This window comes from Chiloscyllium punctatum, chromosome 11 (genome assembly GCF_047496795.1).
Source record: "Chiloscyllium punctatum isolate Juve2018m chromosome 11, sChiPun1.3, whole genome shotgun sequence".
NCBI lineage: Eukaryota > Metazoa > Chordata > Chondrichthyes > Orectolobiformes > Hemiscylliidae > Chiloscyllium > Chiloscyllium punctatum.
In genome coordinates, this window is record NC_092749.1 from 54,075,559 (window position 1) to 54,097,333 (window position 21,775).

At 41.8% G+C, this 21,775-nt stretch overlaps 1 protein-coding gene across 7 annotated transcripts in view; it reads left to right on the top strand.

Moving 5' to 3' along the window:
- The first annotated feature begins 237 nt into the window (after positions 1-237).
- The window catches only part of pacc1 (proton activated chloride channel 1), a 51,158-nt gene continuing 29,620 nt past the window's right edge, over positions 238-21,775 (top strand). For 2 of the 7 annotated variants that reach the window (XR_011961850.1, XM_072580818.1), the window contains exons 1-3: positions 6,687-6,817; positions 8,923-9,019; positions 12,408-12,617. Coding sequence is in view for 6 of the 7 variants with exons in the window: in XM_072580818.1 (XP_072436919.1) it covers positions 6,770-6,817; positions 8,923-9,019; positions 12,408-12,617 (355 nt within the window). In the remaining variant the exon portion in view is untranslated. Of the gene's footprint in view, positions 474-4,270; positions 4,412-6,686; positions 6,818-7,227; positions 7,290-8,922; positions 9,020-12,407; positions 12,618-21,775 lie in introns of those variants that run through there. The other 5 variants (XM_072580819.1, XM_072580820.1, XM_072580821.1 and 2 more) reach the window with 5 other exon arrangements.

The following is a 21,775-nucleotide window of genomic DNA, read 5'->3' on the forward strand; positions in this document are numbered from 1 at the left end:
AGCTCAACCAATAAGCAGCCGCCAAACAACAACTATAAAATGCGCAGGTGTATAACAGACAACCAATAGGAACCAGCCCCTCGCCGCAGCTGCCCAACAGAGAAAGAAACACGCTGTAAACTACCAATAGAAAACATGTCCCTCGCCACAGACAGCCATTAGGAAAATCAACCCCTTACCGCAGTTAGCCAATGGGAAATCAGCATCGTTCGGCAACCAACCAATGGGAAAGCGACCCTCACCGCAGACAGACAGGAGGATACCAGATCCCCACTGCAAATGCAGGAATTTTGCCTCAACTCTGCTATTTTTCTACTTGCTATGTTTCTGGTGATGGACCTTCTTCTTATGGAAAAAGTGCCTTCCTATCCCCTTTACATACACCTCTGTCTGGTCCCTTGTCAACCTCAGCTGTTGGAAGGAAAGCAATCTCTGCCTATCCCATCTTTCTCGGCTGAGACCCTCTAACCCAGGTAGGTCTGGTAAATCTCCACTGCACCCTCTCTCATGCAAAACACATCCTTTGTTGCATGTGCTAACCAGAACTGCATACAATACTCCTTTTTGTTTAACCAGAGTTTTATGCAGTTAGTAGTGTTTTATACATAACCACTTTACACTTGTTATGTTCCCCATCATTTTTATTTTCTCTATGGACTGTGAATGACATGTAGGAGTCATCACATTGACACAGAGATGGGCAGTAATAAAGGCCAATAACCCATATACATTCTCAACCACCTTATCTACCTGCCCTGCCACCTTCAGGGATCATGAATATGGTCACCAAGATCTGCCTATTCTTTGGTACTTTCCAGGATCTGACCATTCATGGTGCATCTATTGCCTTGTTAGCCTTCCCAAGTACATTACCTCACAATTTTCCTGGTTAAATTTCATTTAGCACTGTTCTGCCCATCTGACTAGTTTGTTGATACCCTGCTGCAGTTTAAGGCTATCCTGTGTTTACTATCCTGCAAATGCTTGTGCCATCTGCAAACTTCTTGATCAAATCGCCTACATTTAAATCCATATTATTAATGTATACCACAAACAGCAAGAGCCCCAGCACTAAGCCCTGCAGAACCCCACTAGAAACAGACTTGCAGTCACTCTCTGCTGCCTGCCTCTCAATGAATTTTGAATCCAACATGCCACTTTGCTTTGGGTTATATGGGCTCTTTCTTGACTAGTTACTATAAGAAGTATTATCAAAAGATTATCATAATCAACATTCCTGGTATTTGTTCCCAAAGATTAATCAAATTTGTCAAATACGATATTCCCTTAACAAATCAATGCTGTTAATCTCTGATTAATCCATGTCTCTCCAAGTAGATATATTCTCTCCCTGAACATTCTTTCTAATAACTTCCCCACCACTGCAGTTAGATTGACTGGCTTGCAATTTCACAATCTATCCCTTGTTCCCTTTTTTTAAACAATGGACAATGTGAGCTGTTCTCTACTTCTGTGGCACCCCATATATGGCTAGAGAGGATTTGAAAATTAATGCCATGGCCCTTGATATCTCCTTCCTTGCTTCCCACATCATCTAATCCAGGCCTTCAGACTAAATCCTGTCATACCCCCTCTTTCTCTCTCTATGTTAATTTATTGTAATATTTCAGTCATCCGCCTGCATCATGTTTCTCCATTGTGAAGACTGCAATTAAAGTATTTACTGAGCACTCTGGCCACATTTTCTGAGTCCAAACATAGACTACCTCTATAATCCCTAATGGCTCCTACTCTTTTTCTAGTTAATTTCTTGCTATTTATATATTTTAAAAATCCATGTTTTGTGATTTCCTTTATTATACTCAAGCACTTCTCTTTTGCTTTCTTAATTTTCTTTTTAAGTTCTTCTGTACCTTTTATGCTCTTGTACAGACTCTGCCATTTTAAACATTCTTTCTATCATAGGTTTTTCTTTTCTTTAAATCTTAACCTTTATGTCCCTTAACATCCAGGGTTCTCTGGTCTTTGTCCACCCTTTGCCGTTAAAGGAACATGCATGCCCTGTAGTTTTACTGTTTCCTCCTTGAATGCATCTCACTGCTCTGACAAAGTTTACTGGCAAGTATTCCCCACCCATTATTTGGAGATGCCGGTGTTGGACTGGGATGTACAAAGTTAAAAATCACACAACACCAGGTTATAGTCCAACAGGTTTAATTGGAAGCACACTAGCTTTCGGAGCGACGCTCCTTCATCAGATGATAGTCACCTGATGAAGGAGCGTCACTCTGAAAGCTCGTGTGCTTCCAATTAAACCTGTTGGACTATAACCTGGTGTTGTGTGATTTTTAACTTTGTACAACCATTATTGCCTTTCCACACTTCCTTCTCTTCCCAACCCCCTGCAGCTGAACCATCCACAGTGCCATGGCATTGACTTCACCAACAAGCTGTTTCTCTCACTGTTTTAAAAGCCAATAATTGTTCCACCATTGAAATGCACATGGGGAATTTCTGTCACTATCTGCTTGATCCTTTTCTGGTTGGCAGCCAGCCCTTCCCTTATTGTTTGCATTTTCTGAAGCTGCGGGTGACCACTTCCTGAGAAGTACTATCCATAAACCTGTTGACCATCTGAATGATTATTCTTAGGACAACACCGTGGTGAATATAGAAATATGTAATGTTATGATTTTAATGGAGCAGTGCAGTAGGAATCAAGAGAATTCATTACTCCATGGGGCATACTTAAAGCTTAAATATCTTATTTAGTCAATAACATTGTCAAATTGTTTCACGTTATTACTGTAATCCAGAAGAAAAGAAACTTGCGCAAAGTTTATTCAATAAACTCAAAAATTACTCGTTTATGAGCAACGAATTTATGCTTTGAACTTTTGGCAAACTGGTTATCAACTGCAAGCTATGCAGAATTGAACTACATCCCTCTTAATCCTAACACGCAAATGCATTCAGACACAGACATGAGCAGATGCGCATCTCTAAAGAGCAAATATATATATATATAGAAAAATAGGGGAAATCCTGTTGATTTAAAGTCCAAACTAAAAGAATAAAATGAGGTGACTTTCTCGCTCCTTAGTTTCTTGCCAACAAGATCATATTGCTGTCAGCTAAAGGGTGCTGAAAGATCATCAGTTTGGGTCGCAGATCATTAGATGACGGTCTCACAACTGAGTTAACAGCTCCATTTTTAGAGTTGATGAGGAGATCAGAGATGTTGATTCCTGGAGTTTTTTTTCTGATTTCCTGGAAATCCATCACTGAGATATGCCTTCAACCAGTTTTCTTTAAGGGCTATATCGTCACTGAGAGAAAGAGAGTGAGAGTGAGAGATAGCATTGTTGTGTTGCAAGCCTCTCCACACATGAGCAATCTTCAAGTCTGAGGCAAAACAGAAATCAAAAGTCTAGTGGCTGTTGCCAAGAAAACTTCAGCACCAGGCATCCTTCCAAAACTCAGTCTGTTTGTTCTAGCAATTGAGCCAATAAAACAACCCCTTATCTCTCTTTTAAAAGCTTTTTTCCCTACATCTCCTGGTTTTTTGTAAACAGCAGGCAAACCCAGTTTTTTGATTTCCTCAGTCTAAATTGTCACATGTTTACCATGGAAACAATAGGCTAGAGGGCCTTTTCCCATGCTGTTAAAAATGTTGACCCCCACCTGTGAGGTATAAAATAGTAGCTGCACCTCAGCTGTGTATGGGGTAAAATATTACTTAAAATATTATCAAAATCTATTCTTTAGAGAGGATCTGCTTAAGGTTAGGGAATGTGAATTCATCTTGAATTCAAATATCTTTAGCAGCTGTTACAGCACTCCCTACAGACTTTGGCCATAACAAGATAGCTGGAGAAATCTTTAAACACTACTACCAAAGATGTAACAGTGAGTAAAGAATTGTCAGCATCTAGTTTGTAAGTATTGAGAACCTAATTAAAAACTGGCAATGTGTTTTTCTCTTGGGATTGCTAGCAGCTTAGCACCATTTTGATAAATTGATCTTCATATTCTGCATATTTTTAGCAGAAGTTCCCTGCCTGCTCACTAATGCCCTCAACAAAATAGCAAATAGTGTGACTCACACAGAAAGTTGCTTGTGTGTTGTGGATACCATTTGCAGCCAAAATTGTATTCGTAATTCTATAAAAGTGGGCACTAAGGAGCTGAACTTTGCATAAAGAAAATACTGGAGTATAAAGCGCCAAGATTAGATTTTTTTTTTTGTTTGAGGCCAAAACAGAGGGTGTCTTCAAAATAAAATTGTTTAATTATATCTTTGCTTCAGGTAGCATAGTTGGTCAGTGATCACCACCATTGCCTCACAGCACCAGGGATCCAGGTTTGATTCCACCCTGGGTAACTGCCTGTGAGGAGTTGTATATTCTCCCTACGTCTGCATGGGATTCCTCCTACAGTCCGAGGATGTGTAAGTTATTATACCTTTTAATAATTAATTACCCTAATTTAAAGCTCAGAAACAAGTTGTTTAACCAAACAGTCAATAGCAATGCCTGAATTCTCCAGTCAGATTTGCTCCCACCCTACTTTATCTTACCCTATCTTATCCTTCTATTCCTTTCTCTCTCCTGTGCTTATCTAGGTTCTTCTTAATTGTTTCTGCATAACTGCTTTAACCACTCTGTGTTGTTACAAGTTCCACAGTCTAACCACTCCTTGGATGGTTAAAATGTCTTGAATCTCTAATGAATTATTTTTCAAAATTTATGCTTTATTCATAAAATTGCTAAGTACATGACATATATATCAAAATTGGACTTTACATACAGTGAAACAAGGTTTCTGTCATTATTGTATGTGGTAAATATCCCTAATGAATTTTTTATGAGTTTGTATTTATGGTCATAAGTTTTCAACTCCACATGCATACCTTTGGTTCAGAAAAAAACAAAAATGTATCTACCTCAGATGTAAAATTAACACTGATCTAGTATTTACAGTCATAGAGTAATAGAGATATTCAGCATGGAAATAGACTCTTTGGTCAAACTCATCCATGCCAACCAGATATCCTATATAAATCTAGTCCTATTCATATACCCATCCAGCTGCCTTTTAAATGTTGTAATTGTACCAGCCTCCACCACTTCCTCTGGTAGCTCATTCCATCTCCCCTGTTGTGAGCTCCCCCACATAGGTTTCTCCTGTGAATTTCATTGTTTATTTTTCTTAGACTAACTCCATGTCCAGAGGTACTTGAAATCAAACAGCAGAGGCAGTAGTTGTGGAGATTCACTGCTGGGTCAGACAGCAGGTTTCTCTGTTGATTGACTTCCCACTATGTGGTCACTACCTTTGTCTCCTTTCTTCATTTCTAAGGTGTTGTTTTGATCCCTGGAAATACCTTTAAAAAGGAGCAGCTCTTACAGCCACAAGTTTTTTCTTCCCTCCATGTTTTGTTGAAACTCTAAGTTCTACCACCTGTTGTACATAGAAGTGTTTTCTAACATCTCTCCTGAACGATCTGGTCTTATTCTCAGGCTATGACTAGTTTTAGAATTCTCAAACAGTGGCAATAGTTTATTTTTATCTATCCTGTCTTTTCTGGTTAATATCTTCAAGACTTTGATCAGGTCACCCCTTAACCTTATAAATTCTGGAGAAAACAGATTTGTATAGTCTCTCCTCATAGCTTAATCCCTGAAGTAGCATTATTGTAAACCTATGTTGTATTTGCTCAAAGGACAATGCATCCATTCTAAAGTATAGGGCACAGATTCACAGTACTTCAAATGGGCATAACTCCAGTCCTCTAGATATAAAGGCCGACACTCCAATGGCCTTCTTGGTTATTTTCTGCACTTGTTTGTGGTATTTTAAAGATTGATACACCTGAATGCCCAAGTTTGTTTGGCTATCCACTGTATCTATTTAGAGAGTACCTATCCTTTTACAGTCCAACTAGATAACTTCACATTTGCTTATATTGAAATCCATCTGCCACAGTTTTGCCCATTCACCAGGTCTATCAATATTCATTTGTAATTTTATGTTATCACCTACAGTGTCTACAATGCTGCCTAACTTTGTCATCAGCAAATTTGGATGTATGGTCAATGGGTGAATGTTGACTCCCCTGGTGTTGGTCACTGGGTGAGTGTTGGGCTCCCCCTGGTATTGGTCATTGGGTAAGTGTTGGACTCCCCAGGCATTGGTCACTGGGTGAATGTTGGGCTTCCTCGGTATTGGTCACTGGGTGAATGCTGGCTCCCCTGTTATTGGTCACTGGGTGAGTGTTGGGCTCCCTCGGTATTGGTCACTGGGTGAATGCTGGCTCCCCTGTTATTGGTCACTGGGTAAGTGTTGGACTCCCCTATTATTGATCACTGGGTGAGTGTCGAGCTTCCTCGGTATTGGTCACTGGGTGAATGCTGGCTCCCCTGTTATTGGTCACTGGGTGAGTATTGGGCTCCCTCGGTATTGGTCACTGGGTGAATGCTGGCTCCCCTGTTATTGGTCACTGGGTAAGTGTTGGACTCCCTCGGTATTGGTCACTGGGTGAATGCTGGCTCCCCTGTTATTGGTCACTGGGTGAGTGTTGGGCTCCCCCGGGTTTAATGCCTGCTGAACTGAGCCAGTGAGTTGAGGGCGGGGGGTGGCGAACCGAGCTCCACCCCAGGTGCTCAGTGGTTGGTGCAGACCTGCCTAAGTGACGGCAGGATCTGTATTGCACAGGGCTCCGGGATCCGGGTGATCGCTGCTGTGCGGTGTTCGGGACTGTGCCCAAAGCCGGGTTACTGGCACTTTGAGCCGCCTGATCGTTTCGATGTCTTTGGCGGTGATGAGGAGGGATTGTGCCGGATCGTACCGGGAGGTGAGTGCGTGGAAAGGACCGCACAATCCGTCCAATATTGCAACCGGCCTCTGTAAACGAGAGCCTTCAACTTTCATTGAGTTGAAAATAGTTTCCTAGAGTCTGTGATCGGTCCGACATAATAGTTGAAAGCCTCTTGGGTTTATATGTTGCGTGGATTACAAACTTTTTTTCTGCACTAACAATTAAAATAGTCGCTGGTTTAGTAAGATGTTTGGGTTGGGGGAGTGGGTGGTTGCGTACAGTAAATGATTAAACTCCGTAGCTTGTTGTTCAGGCTGCCCTGATGTTCTGCAGTCTGACCACAACAGCCTCCCCACCCCCTCCCCCGCTGAGAGACACCGACCGAGGGGATGGTAACAACAGCCTCACCTCCTCTTCATGTCGCACAACGCTAAAGATATTCCTTCGCCATATCTAAGAGCTGAAGCGGCGTAAAGAAGTACTGTACCGAGCAGGTCCATCGCCACCTGTAAGGAGATAAGTTGCATTCATTTCGGAGTTGTGAGGATGGAACGATTACCTCTCTTATCTCCTTCTCATCATGGGGGTCACTGTAGTGTACAGACAGCAGTGCGTCAGCTCATCCTTCCCTCAGTCACAGACAAACCGATTTCATTTTGTACTCCCAAGTGCAGCATCCGTGCATTTTTACTGTAATAGTATCTCCGACCTGCTAAGTCGTTCCTTATCCTAAATATGCGAAAGTCAGGATTTTGCAGCTCTCCCCCTTTGTTAACCTGTCTTATTTGGCATTTCCCATCCTCACTATCATTGAGGTGCTGATTTTTAATCTCTGTAGCTCCTGAAACTGCTGATAGTCGACTCCTTATATCGTGATTCCAACATAGACCACAATCTCTGGCTGTACCTATCTCCTTATAAAATGTTCTGCACTTATTCAAGAAGAAACAAAATTATCAATGAGAAATATAGTGATTTGAAAATGGAGTACGTTTTAAATAGATATTTGAATGCCTTTTCATATGGTTATTAGTCATTAAAGAAGTTGCATAGTTTGACTAATACATGACCCCCCCCCCCGCCCCCGACACGTTTTTATTTTTCACATCTGTCTCGGCATCTCCCAGAAACAGAATTTAGGACATTTTGGAAGAAATAGGAAATCCTGTAAACAAAAGTATGTTCAGATCAGACTTGGCTGATTAATTTGTGATTGTGTTCTTGCTAGATGATTCAGAAGGTGGTTTTTTTTTCACTTGCACTCAAGGCAAAGGAAGTCAGGTTTGTAAACACCCTACAAAAACAAATAAGTCATGTAAAACTTAACAAATCATGGGTTTGGCATCAGTTGAGGAGTGTTGATGGAAATGTACAGTGGGTCTGTCAGTAAGTGAACATAAAGAGCAGAAAGTGAGGATGTGAACTGTGTATGAATCGGATTTTGCCCAATCCCTGTCTTAACATCCAGTACTTCAGACAAACGTGTTCTTGCTGTTGTTTCTCTTTCCACTTCTTTCTGCAATGCAGATCAGATATTTTTAATCAACCTGTTCAGACGTGTTCTGACAAATTTCTGGAGCAGATGAATAGTGAACATAGGCCCAAAAACAGAAATTGCTGGAATTGCTCAGCAGATCTGGCAGCATCTGTGGATAGAAAACCGAGTTAACATTTTAGTTTCCTCAGAACTGGTTGCTGAACCCAAAACGTTTATTCTGATTTCTCTCCACAGATGCTGCCAGACCTGCTGGGCCTTTCCAACAATGTCTATTTTTGTTTCTGATTTCCAGCATCTGCCGGTCTTGCAGGTTTTATTGAACCTCGGCCTGCTGGCACAGAGGTGAGAACACTACCACTGTGCCACATGAGCCCTCCTGCAATGTAACGTAACCTTTGCAAAAAAATTCGAGACTTCCTATACCCTGAACTGTATCTATTTGCTCTCAATTCCTGTGCAGAACAACTAATTTCAAAATGAGTTAACATTAGTTGATTGTTAGTTGGTATTTTCAGTGTGTCCTAGATGCTCTGCTGAAGATTCCACATCCCTGCAGTTCTTGAGTTCTGATTGCTGGCTGACCCACCCAACATGATGAATTTTTGGAAACTGTGTTTTAAAAACCTTTTCTCTTTGTCTGCAGCTTTCAGATGTTGGAACAGAGGACAGCACTTGCAATTCTGACCTCAGGAATGAAACAGATACTGAGCAAGATGATTTAAATAGAACAGTAATACGAGGTATAAACCAGTATTGTGAAAGATATATCTCTATTCCATCTCTCCCCACAGAAAGGCAGGGGCCTGAGTTCTGTAGGTCACCTGTGGTGGGCAAGTAAATGGGTCTGTAGGGCAGTGTCTCATTGCTAGCCTGCCAATACTTGCTCGAGAATAATTTTATGGGTGATGAGCGAGGTATCTGGTGGACCAATTTTCCTTGGTCCAACTGAGAACCTTAAAGGTGTAATTAATGTCCAACGAAGGTCATCACACCATTGCCACTTTGATTTAAAGAGCAGTGGGAGTCTGTACCAAACTTGGCAGCTTCAGCCCTGCAGGCTTTTGTTTGGTGACAAAGCATATATCAACTTTGCTGCTCCCTTCACCTATTGGAAGTCTGCACCACAGTTTGAACTCTCTTGTTTCCATTGGTGACACCACCAACAGCACCCCCACCCAACCACCACCACCCCCTTAATGGCCCTGCTAATCTGGCTCTGGTGAGATCCTTGAATGAACTGGGTCTGGGGACAGCACAGGTCTCCTTGCTGTTTGGAACCTTCTGCAATTTCAGCAGTGGTCACTGATGCTGGAGGCCCAGAACTTCTGGCCTCCAGTCTTGCTCCTGGGAATGGACAGATCCTTTCTCATACCAATTACAGGGCTGCCGGCAGAAATTAACATGATGCAAACTGACCGAGTGGACGTCTGCTCATCTCCGAAGCTTACACTGGGGTGCAGGAGCCCTTTCTCGCATATAATCCAGCTCCAGTCTCTCTTTTGTATTGTTCCAGAGTTTGTGTGATTGAGAACAGGATAACTTTTAAACTGCTTGTGCGCTTATTTTAATTCAGAGTCTAGATCATTGCCCTCCTTGAACCAGCTCCTTGTATCTACATAACTAAAGGTGACACACACTGTTCGGACACAGCAGCTGTCTTTAGTTGTGTGAATGTTGAAAGCCAATTGCAGCAACTAGTGTCTGGAAGTCTAATTAAAATAAGGCCTGTGTAATGGTGGAATTGTCTGTAGTTTGTTTTCTTTAAACAACAAAATCAGCAAAATTGTTTGGATAAATTGTGTTTGCATGTGACTGTTGTGAAGTTACTTGCTACCTTGAGTTTTAGATTAATTGTCATGTATATATAAAAAAGTGTTTTTTCGTGTGTTATATGCAAAGTGTTGCCACATTCTGGTACCGTCTTGAATATAGTGCAAGATTTTACTGCGATAGCGTTCATCTTTCTCTCTTTTTTTCCCTGCTCTGCTGCTCCTCCAGTTGTTGAGTATTTGACATTTTTTCACTTTCATTTTAAAACTCTGTAATGGTGGTTCGAAATGGACATGTAATCATGTTCTGCAGTAATATTACTCAGAACTGCTTGAAAGATAAGACTTGATTGACTTTAGTAAATAGAATTTTGAATGTGAGCTCATGCTTCCAATGCAATTTTTATCTTTATTTTGTCCTTTTTTGTGTGCTTTGGATAAATGTTTACATTCTGTGCTCAAAATCTAACCACCATTACGGAGATTTAAAATGAAAGCAAAAAACTGTTGAACAGTCAACAACTGGAGAAGCAGCAGAGAAGGAACAACAAGAAGAGGGAAGGCTGGTGTGGTAAAATCTTGCATTATGGTCAATGTTTCAAGATGGCGCCGGAGCATGTTTTACTGTACTTTTTATATGCTGAAAAATGTGTTGCTGGAAAAGCGCTGCAGGTCAGGCAGCATCTAAGGAGCAGGATAATCGACGTTTCGGGCATAAGCCCTTCTTCAGCCCTGAAGAAGGGCTCATGCCCGAAACATCGATTCTCCTGCTCCTTGGATGCTGCCTGACCTGCTGCGCTTTTCCAGCAACACATCTTTCAGCTCTGATCCCGAGCAGTCCTCACTTTCTTCCTGTACTTTTTATTTACATGGCAATAAATCTAAATCTAATCTAAAAGATTAGACAGAAAGTAACTTCAGAACAGTCATATGCAGAGAACTTGTGACCTTGTCCTTTGTTATTACAATGTGAAAAAAATGTATTTCTCAAACTAAAACCAAAATTCCAGCAGTTGAATGTGAATTTATAAACATAAAGTTTGCATGAAGGAGAGCGTACTATAAATTAAGTCTGTTTTAAAAAGTAATTCATTTTCTCTTAACTGTCCCACCTTGTTATACTGTATTCTCTTTCTCTTCTGACATTTTTCTTTTAAACATCTATCCCTTGATCACCCTTCTTTCCTTCAAAAGCGTTGTTGTTCATAGTTCTCCAAAGTCTCCAAATAACTCGCTACACTAAACATCTCTTCTTTCCTCATTTGAATGATTTTGATCCGTGATGAACTAAATCTTCTCCCCCAACCCATTTCCCCCCAACTCTAATTTCTCTGCATTCCTGATGTTTATTGATCATCTCCTTCTATTTATGACTTCTGTTTGCAATCACTTCCTCAATCTCACCAGCTCTGATGTCTTTTTCATTAATGAGGTTATTTTTATTTAACATATCCATAAGCCTGTATGCCTGCAGCCCCTTTGACCTCACCTTGTATCCTTGAGATGGGAGGGAAGGGAAAACAAAACAGGTCTCGTTCTCATATCCTGTCTTGAAGAATGGATGCAGTCCATGAACTGGTTATTTGGAATGAAACAGCCATGCTTCTTTCTCTCCTTCAGAGCAATGCCTCTTTCTATTCTTTCTTTATAGCAGCACACAATCTCTTAGCAACATATTTCTAACCTCAGCTGATTGAGCATTCTCCTCACCAGTCCCCCAAGCTTGCAACATGCATAATGTGCAAGTCACTCAACTCTCTGTTGCTGCATTCTATTGCATTTTTATTACACTCTCCTTTCCTACCTATCTTCACCAACCTGCACTGAACTCCTTATCTCCTGATGCACTGAATTCAAAATCATTGTTCGTGTCGACTAATCCCTCCACAATGTAGATATGCTTAGCTGTATTTGTTCAGCTGTATAAATTACAGCATGCCAGTAATACTTCTGACATGTCATCCTTTGTATTCTTCCTTCCCTTCACTCTATGGCAAACCTTTAACTGCAGCCTGACATCTGACTCTGAAATCATTACTATAACACCACTACCATGCTACCACCTTTGTTCCCTCAATAAAGAATGTGGTAATCAATTGCATGTCCTCCCCACCATGCTGAAGATGAAAGTCTTAGTGAAGAGATCTTTTGATGTTTCCTTACTGGTCAGCAGCCAGGATCCTTGATTAACTAATTATTGCAAACTGAACCAATGTGATATAGTTATGGTGTAAAACTCAATGAGATGTGAATGATTTCTTACTTTGTAACTGTGAAGTTTAAACAGCAGAAACGTCTTGTTTCAATTCTTTATCAAGGGAAGGAATTTCTGGTTAAGTGAATACTTTTTCTGTTCTAGACGATGAAGCTGGCTCCACAAGTCTTTCCTCCATCTTTGGTAAAGCCTGTCTGAAGAACACCTTTTCTGTGATTCTTATCCTTATCTACCTGCTCTTGATGTCTGTGGCAGTATTCCTGGCCTATCAGACCATCACAGATTTCAGGGAGAAGCTGAAACATCCTGTTATGTCAGTGTCCTTTCAGGAAGTTCTGAAATACGATGCTCCTGGTGAGAATACATTTTATTTTCTTATGAAAATGCTGACATAAAATAGTTCAAAAACAAAAACTCTACAGATTCTGGAAACATGGAATAAAAATGCGAAGTATTGGTCAGGTAACATCTGTGGAAGGAAACATGGAGTTAACTTTTCAGCTCAATAACATATAGTCGGAAATAGAATTCATCACTTAAGAGTGCGGTTGTGTAATTGAGAACTTAGCAATTAGCTCAGTTTCAATGACACCATTAGATCCAAATAGATAGTGTTGCCATGGGACCACCTCTAGGCCCAGCCCTTCATTGGTTACCATGAGAAATACATCACCAGTGAAGTGGTGACATTGAAACTGAAGAGGAAATCATAGATGACTTTTGGGTTTGGGGAAAAGGATGTGATTCTGTGACAGTTGATGATTGTGACATAGCTAATACCTGTTCTGTATTCTTAGAAATCTTCAGCACTTTTACAAACATCAGATAAATCTTCATACATTTGCCTCAATTATTGAGATAAGAAAATGTGTAAAGGGATCTTGATCAAATGAATCAATGGACTGAAAATGATAGATGGAGTTCAATCTGGATAAATAGGATTTTCAAATTAAAATTTTGGTGTAACAAGCAAGGATATGGCTTATACAATTAATGGTAGGGCCTTGGGTAGATTAGATTAGATTAGATTAGATTACTTACAGTGTGGAGACAGGCCCTTCAGCCCAACAAGTCCACACCGCCCCGCCGAAGCGTAACCCACCCATACCCCTACATCTACATCTACCCCTTACCTAACACTACGGGCAATTTAGCATGGCCAATTCACCTGACCTGCACATCTTTGGACTGTGGGAGGAAACCGGAGCACCCGGAGGAAACCCACGCAGACACGGGGAGAACGTGCAAACTCCACACAGTCAGTCGCCTGAGGCGGGAATTATAGAACATAGAACATAGAACAATACAGCACAGAACAGGCCCTTCGGCCCACGATGTTGTGCCGAACTTCTATCCTAGATTAAGCACCCATCCATGTACCTATCCAAATGCCGCTTAAAGGTCGCCAATGAATCTGACTCTACCACTCCCACGGGCAGCGCATTCCATGCCCCCACCACTCTCTGGGTGAAGAACCCACCCCTGACATCTCCCCTATACCTTCCACCCTTCACCTTAAATTTATGTCCCCTTGTAACACTCTGTTGTACCCGGGGAAAAAGTTTCTGACTGTCTACTCTATCTATTCCTCTGATCATCTTATAAACCTCTATCAAGTCACCCCTCATCCTTCGCCGTTCCAACGAGAAAAGGCCGAGAACTCTCAACCTATCCTCGTATGACCTACTCTCCATTCCAGGCAACATCCTGGTAAATCTTCTCTGCACCCTCTCCAAAGCTTCCACATCTTTCCTAAAGTGAGGCGACCAGAACTGCACACAGTACTCCAAATGTGGCCTAACCAAAGTCCTGTACAGCTGCAACATCACCTCACGACTCTTGAATTCAATCCCTCTGCTAATGAACGATAATACTCCATAGGCCTTCTTACAAACTCTATCCACCTGAGTGGCAACCTTCAAAGATCTATGTACATAGACCCCAAGATCCCTCTGTTCCTCCACCTGACCAAGAACCCTACCATTAACCCTGTATTCCGCATTCTTATTTGTTCTTCCAAAATGGACAACTTCACACTTGGCAGGGTTGAACTCCATCTGCCACTCCTCAGCCCAGCTCTGCATCATATCTAAGTCCCTCTGCAGCCGACAACAGCCCTCCTCACTGTCCACAACTCCACCTATCTTTGTATCATCTGCAAATTTACTGACCCACCCTTCGACTCCCTCATCTAAGTCATTAATAAAAATTACAAACAGCAGAGGACCCAGAACTGATCCCTGCGGAACTCCACTTGTAACTGGACTCCATGCTGAATATTTACCATCTACCACCACTCTCTGACTTCGACCGGTTAGCCAGTTTTCTATCCAATTGGCCAAATTTCCCTCTATCCCATGCCTCCTGACTTTCCGCATAAGCCTACCATGGGGAACCTTATCAAATGCCTTACTAAAATCCATGTACACTACATCCACTGCTCTACCCTCATCCACATGCTTGGTCACCTCCTCGAAGAATTCAATAAGACTTGTAAGGCAAGACCTACCCTTCACAAATCCGTGCTGGCTGTCCCTAATCAAGCAGTGCCGTTCCAGATACTCGTAAATCCTATCCCTCAGTACCCTTTCCATTACTTTGCCTACCACAGAAGTAAGACTAACTGGCCTGTAATTCCCGGGGTTATCCCTATTCCCTTTTTTGAACAGGGGCACAACATTCGCTACTCTCCAGTCCCCTGGTACCACCCCCGTTGCCAGTGAAGACGAGAAGATCATTGCCAACGGTACTGCAATTTCCTCTCTTGCTTCCCACATAATCCTAGGATATATCCCGTCAGGCCCGGGGGACTTGTCTATCCTCAAGTTGTTCAAAATGTCCAACACATCTTCCTTCCTAACAGATATCTCTTCTAGCTTATCAGTCCGTTTCACACTCTCCTCTTCAACAATACAGTCCCTCTCGTTCGTAAATACTGAAGAGAAGTACTTGTTCAAGACCTCTCCTATCTCTTCCGACTCAATACACAGTCTCCCACCACTGTCCTTGATCGGACCTACCCTCGTTCTCGTCATTCTCAGGTTTCTCACATACGCATAGAATGCCTTGGGGTTATCCTTGATCCTATCCGCCAGGGATTTTTCATGCCCTCTCTTAGCTCTCCTAATCCCTTTCTTCAGGTCCCTTCTGGCTATCCTGTATCCCTCCACTGCTCTGTCTGAACCTAGTTTCCTCAACCTTATGTAAGCCTCCTTCTTCCTCTTTACTAGACATTCAACCTCCCTCGTCAACCAAGGCTCCCTCACACGACCATTTCTTTCCTGCCTGATCGGTACATACATATCAAGGACACGTCGTATCTGCTCCTTGAAAAAGTCCCACATTTCCACCACATCCTTCCCTGACAGCCTATGCTCCCAACGTATTGAACCCGGGTAGTGTTGTAGAACAGAGGGACCTGGGTACAGGTATATAATTCTTTGAAGTTTGCTTTGCATATGAACAGGGTGGTTAAAAAGACGTTTGGCACACTTGTTCAGTCCTTTGAGTATAGGAGTTGGGAAGACACATTGAGGTTGTACAGGATATTGATAAGGCCACTTTTAGAATACTGTGTCTTTGACCAGGATATTACCAGGATTGGAGGGTTTGAGTTACATGAATAGGGTGAGATCTTTTTCACTGGAGCCTAGGAGATTGAGAGGCGACCTTAAAGAAGTTTATAAAAAAAAGTGGGGTGTAGATGATAGAGTTAACAAATTATATAAGCAAAAAACCGAAAGAACTGCAGCTGCTAGAAATCAGAAGAAAAAACAAAAGTTGCTCGAAACAACTCAGCAGATCTGGCAGCGTCTGTGGAGAGAAAGCAGCATTAATATTTCAGATCTAGGGACCCTTCTTAAGGGCCATTGGACCTGAAATCATGTCTCACAAACTTGATTGAGTTTTTTGAAGAGGTAACAAAGAGGATTGATGAGGGCAGAGCAGTAGATGTGATCTACATGGACTTCAGTAAGACGTTTGACAAAGTTCCCATGGGAAACCAGTTAGCAAAGTTAGATCTCATGGAATACAAAGAGAACTAGCCCATTTTGGTACAGAACTGGCTTGAAGGTAGAAGACAGAAGGTGGTGATGGAGGGTTGTTTTTCAGACTGGAAGCCTGTGACCAATGGGGTGCCACAAGGATTGGTGCTGGGTCCACTATTTTACATCATTTATGATTTAGATGTGAGCATAAGAGGTACAGTTAGTAAGTTTGCAGAAGATACCAAAATTGGAGGTGTGGTGGATAGCGAAGAAGGTAACCTCAGATTATAATGGGATCTTTGTCAGATGGGCCAATGGGCTGAGAAGTGGCAGATGGAGTTTAATTTAGATGAATGCGAGGTGCTGCATTTTGGGAAAGCAAATCTTAGCAGGTCTTATATATGTTAAGGTCCGAGGAGTGTTGCTGAACAAAGAGACCTTGGAGTGCAGGTTCATAGCTCCTTGAAAGTGGAGACGCAGGTAGATAGGATAGTGAAGAAGGTATGTGGTATGCTTTCCTTTATTGGTTAGAATATTGAGTACAGGAATTGGGAAGTCATGTTGCAGCTGTACAGGACATTGGTTCAGCCACTTTTCGAATATTGTGTGCACTTCTGGTCTCCGACCTATTGGAACGATGTTGTGAAACTTGCAAGGGTTCAGAAAAGATTTAGCAGGATGTTGTCAGGGCTAAAGGACTTGAGCTATAGAGAGAGGTTGAATAGGCTGGGGCTGTTTTCCCTGGAGCATCGGAGGCTGAGGGGTGACTTTATAGAGGTTTATTAAAGCATGAGGGGCATGGATAGGATAAGGTCTTTTCCCTGGGGTTGGGGAGTCCAGAACCAGAGGGCATAGGTTTAGAGTGAGAGGGGAAAGATATAAAAGAGATATAAGGGGCAATGTTTTCATGCAGAGGGTGGTACGTGTATGGAATGAGCTGCCAGAGGAAGTGGTGGAGGCAGGTACAATTGCAACATTTAAAAGGCACCTGGATGGCTATATGAATAGGAAGGGTTTGGAGGGATATGGACTGGGTGCTGGCAAGTGGGACTAGATTATGTTGGGAAATCTGGTCAGAATGGACGAGTTGGACCGAAGGGCCTGTTTCCAAGCTGTACATCTCTATGACTCTATTACTCTACAACTTTGTTTTCTTTCTACTGATGCTGCCAAACCTGCTGAGTTTTTCCAGCAATTTCTGCTTTTGTTAATCAAATGCCATCATGCATTCAACTTTGTGTTTTGAAACAGAACAATCAACAAACTCCATTTCCTCAAAGTATTAGTCAAGTTGGTATCTTGACAACAGTATATCGAAGATCGACACTCACTGGTCAGTGTATGTATTGGGATTGCTACAGCCCCACACCTGACAAAAACAATCTGAATGGTAGTCTCATGAATAGAGCCATAGCCATCTGTTCACTGTTAGGAGCTGATGCTGAGTTAGGGCATATTAAAATCATTCTGCACGATAATGGATACCCTGACCAGATTACCTCACAACCAATGAAAGGGCCTATGGGCACTACCTTTGACCCGGAGTAGGACACACTCTGTCTCATTATCACGGAAAGGGAAGGTGTCTCAAAAATTTGAACAGCTGATTCTAGCTGTCTCCTGCTGTTTCCGTGCAGCAAATACAGAAGTGGTTTTCTCCACTAATAGGATGCTGTTGTCAAGCCAAAACGGCATTTTGCCCATCACATAGATTAATTATGTGATATATGACTTTCCATGTGGGAGTAGTGTCCGGAGTATATCCCAATGATTGGCAGCCTGTGTCAAACAGCACATCCCATTAACTATTTTCAGTGCACAGATGCTAATTGTGCTCAGACAGCCAGTGCTTGCAAGTATCACAAAAGTATATCTGTCATTAGATGACATGGTTATATTGGAAATCAATTATTAAATAATCCAGACTGTGCTAAGAGTTAGACAGGAAACCAATTTAAGACCGTCCGCCTGACTGACCCACAGTGTGATGTATTTACATGTACTAGAAACTATATATTAATAAACAGAATCCTGTTTTCTGCTGGCAAAAATAATTTTTACAGACATTGCACATGTTTCCTTTTAAAGAAACGGCCATACTCTGCATTCCCATGGCAATACCCCGACCAATCAGAATTTATCTGCCTGGTCTGTGAACCGAAAATTGACATGATCGCCCAACCAATCAAATCACTCTCAGGCTGATTAAATGCAATCTGTTTTCTCAAGTCTGTTTCCTGTATCGTCGTCCTGATGAGCACATGTTGAAAAGCTTCAGCTTTTACTCTCCTGTTAGCAGTGTTTAAATTCTGAATGACCATATGGTATGTTTTAAGCAAGTGAGGGCAGGTGTGAGAAGAAAAACAAAACAAAGTTTGTGTTAGGATGGAAAGGGGACAAGACTAAGAGGTTTAGTAAGGGGACATGCAAATAAATAAAAGCTGTTTCGAGGGGAGGCGTGAGGGTCAGAATCATGAACAACCACCTTCTTGAAACCAAAAATGCGCATAAAATCTGCGATGAAAAGGAAAATAAACTGGGTCGAGATTGCAATCTAATATTTTTGAACCCTGAGTCCGGAACGCTGTAAAGTACCTAAGTGAGGATGATGTGCTGTTCCTCAAGCTTGGATGGAACTTTATTGGAACTCTAGGAGCATGTGTATTGAGAAATTTGCATGAGAACAAAGTGGAGAATTAAAATGGTCTACAGAGAAGAAATTTGGGTTCACTCTGCGTTTGGTCTTCACAGCATATAGCAGGCAGAATTATGACCAATAATTACAGTGTACTAAATTGGAAGAAGTATGCTAGTGTAGTTTCAGCTCAAATAAATGATCAAGGCCTTGGATGATGAGAGGTAAAATGAAAGGTGATGCATGTCCTTCTGTTATGGACCAGGCCAGATTCTCTCAAAACATTTTAAGAATGTAGCCCAGAAATTAACTTTTCTAGTTGTTTTAAGCAGATGTAAGGTGAATATTTTAGGAACGATGTAGCAAGTCACGCCACTCGGCTTTAAACAAAATAGAATTTATTTATGTGCGAACAAAAGAAAACCGAATTTAGAATAATATAATTATTTGAAAACCCAACTGACACAAAAACGCAACTTCACAAAGAGGTGTTCTGATTTCCTGCAACATCCCATAAACACACTCCCTGGCAAAACAGTAAATTGAAACACAGGTTCTTACAGAAGAGAGAGAGAGGATCAGCATGGAGCTGTTTCTTTGGGTCCCCAACTAAAACTAGAAAAAACCCTGAACTGGAAGAACTGGCCACTCCCCTTTCATTGTACAAGTATTCAGGTTGTAAGTTTGCTCGCTGAGTTGGAAGGTTTGCTTTCAGGAATTTTGTCACCGTACTAGGTAACATAATCAGTGAGCCTCTGGTGAAGCGCTGGTGTTATGTCCCATTTTCTATTTATGTGTCATGGTCTCTTAAGGTGGGTGGTATCATTTCTCAGAGGTTGGTAAATGGGCCCAAATCGATATGTTTATTGATGGATTTCCAGTTTGAATGCCAGGCCTCTAGGAATGCCCATATGTGTGTCTGTTTAGCCTGTCCTAGGATGGCTGCGTTGTCTCAGTCGAAGTAGTGTCCTCCTTCATCTGTATGTAAGGAGACGAGTGATAGTGGGTAATGTCTTTTGATGGCTAGTTGGCGTTCATGTATCCTGGTGGCTAGTTTTCTGCCTGTCTGTCCGATGTACTGTTTGATACAGCCCATGTAAGAGTATTTTGTAAATGACATTTGTTTTGCCTATTGTTTGTATAGGGTCTTTTAGGTTTTTCAGCCGCTGTTTAAGTATGTTGGTAGGTTTGTGGGCTACCATAATGTCAAGGGGTAAGAGTAGTCTGGTAATCATTTCAGAGATATCTTTGTATGGCACTGTGGCTAGAGTTTCTGGGCGCATTGTGTTTGCTTGTTTGGGTTTGTTGTTTAGGAATTGATGGACTGTGTGTATTGGGTACCCATTCTTGTTGATTATGCTGTATTGGTATTTTTCTTTTGCTGCTCATAATTCTTGGGTGCTGCAGTGTATGGTGGCCCTTTTAAATAATGTCCTGAAATATTTTCCCCTACCTTAAGAGATCAAGACACACAAATAGAAAGTGGGACATAACACTAGTGCTTCACCGGAGGATCACTGATGATGTTACCTAGCATGGTGATGAAACATCTGAAAAAAAATCTTCCAGCTCAGTGAGCAAACTTAAAACCTGAACCTCAAGCTGAGCCACAAATCTTCTCAAAAATCACATTGTACAAGAGTTTTTTTAATAAAGTCTTGAAAGCCTTTTCTGATTGTTGACTTAGGCAGCATCAGTTAGCCATTATTAAAGTAGCCAGTTCAGATATTTTAGCACCCCTGCCTTTAGGGCCCCTCTCAAGAAAAGACCAAGGAGAGAATAACCTTCTTAAAGGAGCAGTATTGTCGCATCTTCATTTGCATGTGAAGCTGCTGTGTCAGGGAGGGTGTGTCAGGTGTGAATGCAGAATGAAGCAGAGTATGACAGTTGTTATGGACTAGGCCAGACCATTCAAAACATTCTTAAGCTGGCAGCCCAGACCATAACTTTGCAATTTGTTTTGGTAAGTATATAGTGAAAGTTACCTGGAGTAAGTTAGCTAGGTTGACTACCAGGTTTTAAACAGACAACAATTTATTCACAAAATGAAACACAAAGAACAGAATAAAGAACAACTATAGACCTCAGTCTATCCAAACTAGACTTAATTATGCTGTTCCGAATATGCATAACAGTTCCAATAAGCAAACCCCTTAAACACAGTAAAAATGGCTTATACCCCGGGCGGGTACCAGGGCGGGCTGTCCTAGAGGTGGTCGAAAGCTGTGTCAGGGTGGACCGAGAACTGGAAGTGGCATGGAGTGGACCGAGAGCCGGAAAATGGGTAGGGGCGGGCTGCCTTAGAGTGGTCGGAAGGTGGGAGGGACGGGGGCTTGCTGGGTCTGTATTGTCTGCACTTTTGTATGTAACAGGATTGTCTAATGTACAAATGTCGTTGTCACTGTCTTGTCCTATGTGGAACTGGGATTTGAGGTTTGTCCTCATTTCCCTGTAAAATGGTTGAATGGTAGGGTTTGGAGCCTAGCTTTGCTGCTCCTCTCCCTTTGTAAAATTGCTGTCTCTTGTGTACAGCTGTAAATGTTTTTTGTAAACTGTTTTGTAATTTGTTTAATAAAATAAAAATGGCTTATAGGTCAAAGTTTGAAGGGCAGAAGAAGAGAGAGTCCAGCAGTCTGTTTCCACACAGCTCACAGCTGAACTCCCAATAGTCCTGGACTGAACTGCTCAGTCAGAGAGCTGGCCACGCCTCCTTGACTTATACAGGTTACTTGTAAAAACACAAAAGCTTTGGCCTAAAGGCTCTCTGTTTATGTATAAACAAAAAGGCCTCTCAACACCTTTTTATTTCTGTATCAAATCCAGCTGTTACAGAGCCCAGAGTGTTTTATGACCCCTCTGGAAAAAAATCAAGGACATAGTATCCTTGA